We start from the raw sequence: 4,539 nt of genomic DNA, 5'->3' as shown, positions 1-4,539 counted from the left end.
TCAGATTGGCTTTTCATCTCTGCCAAAAAAAGTCTCTCTTCAACCCTGTCCTTTAATTATATAATATTTTTACTTTAGCTGGCTGTATTTAAATATTTTGACACATTAAGGAGTACCTTAAAACCCCTAAAAAGTGCTTTAAAGTAACATAATTTCATGTTAAGTTTTTATTTTATTGTTGCTATCTCCAGCATTCAATCTGCACCCCCTCTATTGACTGACATTTCCAATTAATCACGTCCACTCTCGTTTTTAGTTATTGAGGGGATTTTAATGATTCCCTCTTATTAAAGTGGTTAGTAAGAGCTGTGTCCTTGAGATGGACAGGATAGAGCTGAGTAAATGTCAGCTATATATCAGCGGCGGTAATCCTCGCGGCTGTGCCAAGGTCTTCCCATCCTGTAGCTTCCAGACTCCCTGCAGAGAAGCGGTCTAATGATAGCTCTGCTAATAAAGATTGCAGGTCCTAGCTCTTACAAACTGTCTAAAACGTGGAGGCCAATTGAGCGGGAGCCTAATTTACTTTAAGCTAGAGGCTCTGGGAGCACGTAAAGCATTATCTTCCGTTATGAGTCGACTTTATCCTCCCGCTCACCCATGTCTCTGAGAAGGTTTGATCATTTTCAGAGCTCAGTCCTCAGTATTTTCAACAATCATCTTGAGCTGTCACCCTCATCCTGTCACTCCATTTAATCAAACTAACCCACAATATGCATAGAAGATTGTTTTGATTTGTAGTTTGGTTGCATTTGTAAATAACAGATCTTTTGCCATGTTACATTGCACCTGCGGGGTCTGTCTAATGCATGGAGCAGCCTGCCTGCCCGCCTGCCTGCCTGCCTGGCCTCAGCATGCTCTGATGAGGAGATGCCTGCTCAGTCACGTCTGGTTTCTAACAGATCTACCTGTTTTTGTCTCTTTGTCTTTTTCTTCTCTTCAACTTCTGTTTCCAATTCTGGGTATTTGGGGCTTGTTTTATTTATTTATTTTTTTCAAATGTTTTGACCTTTATCTGTTACTTATTGAACGACAGTGACGACTTTTTAATTAGTGGAAAAGTGCCAGAGATTCTTTAAGTGAGGGGATGAGACTCCATGATGTAAGTCGTTATGGAGTGACGATTAAGCAGCAGGTGTCCGAGTGTTCATTTATTTTTTTGGTTTACTTTCAAGTAATATTGTGTGTATTTCTTTTTTCTTTAATTGCTGGATTGCCAAGTAATTTCTTTAAAGAGTTACAGAATTTTTTTAAATTATCTTATGCAAGTTTGGGAACATTTTATAATAACTATCCGCTAAAGCTAGTTAACAAATCACTAATAAATTGTAGAGATAAACAGTAGATAACTAAATTGGCTTAGTGTAAAGGTTCCACGTGGAGCAATAAAATTTGCAATTACCAAAAATTTCCAATCTATGAATCCGCGAATACGTGAAACCACGAAAACGTGAAACCGCAAATGATGAAGAGCAAATAAGCGGGAGAACACTGTATTTTGTTTTTCTGCTCTGCACAAAAAGCGCCCAAACACCATAGGTTTGTATATTGTTGTAGATTTCTGTTCTACCACGTTATGTCTCAGTATGGGTGTTCATATACATTAAACATAAGGTTTCTTGTGTGGTGTTTCTTTGATAAAGAAAAGCCTTTGGGTGGAACAAGATTGAGGTACAAAAATTGTATATTTTAAAAATCACATCAAACGTCTGTACCCAGGGGCAGATTTAGCAGTTTGGGGGCCCCAGGCGAATAACAACATGGGGTCCTCTTCAGCGGTTGATGGAACAAAACAGAACTCTATGGAGTGGTGTCAATAAAAAAAAAAGCTAAAATAGCCATTTTCTGCGCCTCTCTATTCCTTCCCTTTTCTCATTCTTGACGTTTTTGTCTTATCTAGTTCCTTTGATTCTGTTCTTCCTGTTTTGTCTCCTCCTGTACATTAGTTTTGTTGTTTAACTTACATTGTTAGAATTTTTTCCCATTTATTGCATCAACAGTATGATTATGATCATCACTTGGATCTCTACGCTTTATTTTCCCACCTTTTTTGTTTTAAATCTCTTCATAGAGTTTCTGTCTGCTGTTGATGGAATATTCCATTGGTGCAGAGGGATGGGGGAGGGTCAAATACTTTCACATGAGCCGTCTTGTGCCACTTCAGTGATTCAGGTTATTTATGACAAAGCTGAATAATAATGGGAGCAGAAATCTATTTTAGATATTTTATCTAAGTGGGGGCCCCCAACACCTTGGGGGGGCAATCACCCACTTTTGCCTAATGGTAAGTCCGCCCCTGTCTGTACCGTGAACTTGTTCCACCGGTTTGTTGTTCATCTAAGCTTCATTAGTTTTATTAGATGGTTAGCAAATGATCTGTAGTGTGAGCTAAAATATTATGGCACTTAAATAGCCACTCCAATGTCATCTTTTTTTGTGACAGACGGAGCTCCCAGTAATGGGGAGGGGGAGGGGTTTGCTCCGAGCCAACAGCCCCGCCCACAACCCAGAGTTGTACTTCTGAGCTACTGCCACTAAGTACAATATGTCTTAAAAAATGACAAAGGCTTTTTAATTTTGGCTAAAAACTTCATAATCATAATTAAAAGATCACTGGGAATGATTTTTCAAAATAAAAAAGTGGGACTTTAAGTATTATTTATTAGCTTCTGAATTTTAAGTTGGACGTCATTCTAAAGTTTGAAATGTTCCTCACTAACAGTTAATAAATGAAGAATAGTTGCAATTTGAAAATATAAACTTTTAACTGAAACTTAATAAGTCATTAGTAAGTAATTTATTAACAGCTTATTCATGATCTATTAAAAATTATAAAGTATTAACATATCATTAATAAGTCTTTCATAATTCACAAACTAACAGCTTGTTAGTTGTCTACTGGCTATCTGTGTGGCATAATTATAAATCTTTAAACTGTAATTTAACTAGTCATTAATACTTAATTAACTAACAGCTTATTAGTGATTAGTTAACTAGCTATAACAAACAGTTATCATAAATTGTTTCCAGAAGTTTGTATGAAATCGTTTTATTTTTAGGTCATTTGCTCAGTTTTTTTTTTATTTATTTACTCTAGTTTTTGTTTTTTGACAGTGTTTCTGCTCTTAGTCTCCCTTCCCTTTCATTCTCTCGTTTCATCCAGAGACGTTTGTCTTTTTTTTAACTTTCTGTTTCCTGTGTTGTGACTCTCGGGTATCCTCTTCCTCTCTGTTCCTTCAACATCCGATTTATATCAGTCTTCTTCTTTTTCTTTTCTTACTTTTGAAGCATCTACTTTCTGAATGGGCCTGACTCTGGTATATAGCCGTGTTTTAAAATAGATCCATGTGTTTTTTTCTTCCTCGCTCCTCTTTTCTCCCCCCTTTTTCCCTCCTAACCCCGTAACCCTCTCCTAACCTTCTCTTTATCTTCACCCCCCTCCTTCTCCTCCTTTCCTCCCCCCTTTTTTCTCTTCTTCCTTTGCATTCTGTCTGCACCCTGATGTGTAGGAGCGACAGACACATGTACATAAGTTTATTAACTTATAAACATGCACATACTACCTCACATATCTATCTTTTTTGCTCGCACTTTCCTGTTTTGCCTCTTTCATGCTGTCTTGGTGTTTTTTACTCAGTGTTCAATGATCACTCTGTAGTTGCCACAACACCTCCTATGACTCCACTCCTGTCCACATCTCAAACTCTTTTTTTTCCCCCTACACACTGTATCAGTTATGAATCCTCTGTATTGTACAGTATCTTGTTGCACAATGTGGCTGTCCTTTGCTACATTGCCTGTCATTGTCTGGAAGAGACGCAGAGCTGCCTCTCCCTCTCTGTCTTTTCCCTCCTCTCAAGTCTCCGTCTGTCTCCTCCTCCTCCTCCGCTCCTCTCTGTCTCTCCTCTCCTCAGTTCTTCGTTCTCTTCTTTGTGTTTCTCAACCATTTTTATTCCTCTTGAGTCGCCCAGGCATGCAACTGACCTATGAGTTCAGTCTCTCGATGAATCTCCCCATAAAAAAAAAAAAAAAAATGTAGTCCAGCCAGCTCTGACAGATGCAGTATTGGATATAACTCGCCACTTTACTTGTTCTTCACACGGGGGACACAAATAGCAGGCAGGTCCTATTGATCGGCCTCCATGATGCATACACTCCCTCCAAAAACAGCCCATCTACTGCACACGTAACAAGGAAACCTCATGCAATTAAAGTTTCCCTTAAACGGGTCATTTATATAATCTATTAAACGGATGGATTTGTTAAAGAGACGCTGACTATAGGTGCCATGTCCTGGTTGAAACGACACTCAAGAGTTTGTCACTGTATTATTTTGAGTAGGCAGCTCACACTGAATGGTTGAGCTCAACACAAGATTTGTGTCTTTTTGTTGGAATCATCAATACCATAAAGTAATTGGGACTAAACTTGAAATATCCCTTTGTAATTTTCTGTAAAAACCCTGAAGTTCATTCTTCCCCTTCCTGTTACCTCTCCTCTCTTCCTCTTTTTCTTTTTATCTTCTCTTGCTCTTAATCTCTC

General features: G+C 38.3%; 1 protein-coding gene across 1 annotated transcript in view; it reads left to right on the top strand.

Annotated features, from left to right (window-relative positions):
- The window catches only part of LOC112147800 (receptor-type tyrosine-protein phosphatase S), a gene marked incomplete in the record, with an annotated part of 91,502 nt that overhangs the window by 56,814 nt on the left and 30,149 nt on the right, over nt 1-4,539 (top strand). The window contains 1 exon segment of the mRNA XM_036216205.1: nt 3,507-3,521. Coding sequence (XP_036072098.1) covers nt 3,507-3,521 — 15 coding nt within the window.

The sequence above is a fragment of the Oryzias melastigma genome, linkage group LG17, assembly GCF_002922805.2.
Source record: "Oryzias melastigma strain HK-1 linkage group LG17, ASM292280v2, whole genome shotgun sequence".
NCBI classification, from domain to species: domain Eukaryota; kingdom Metazoa; phylum Chordata; class Actinopteri; order Beloniformes; family Adrianichthyidae; genus Oryzias; species Oryzias melastigma.
The sequence above is the reverse complement of the archived record's forward strand: the minus strand, read 5'-3'. Positions and strand labels throughout refer to the sequence as shown.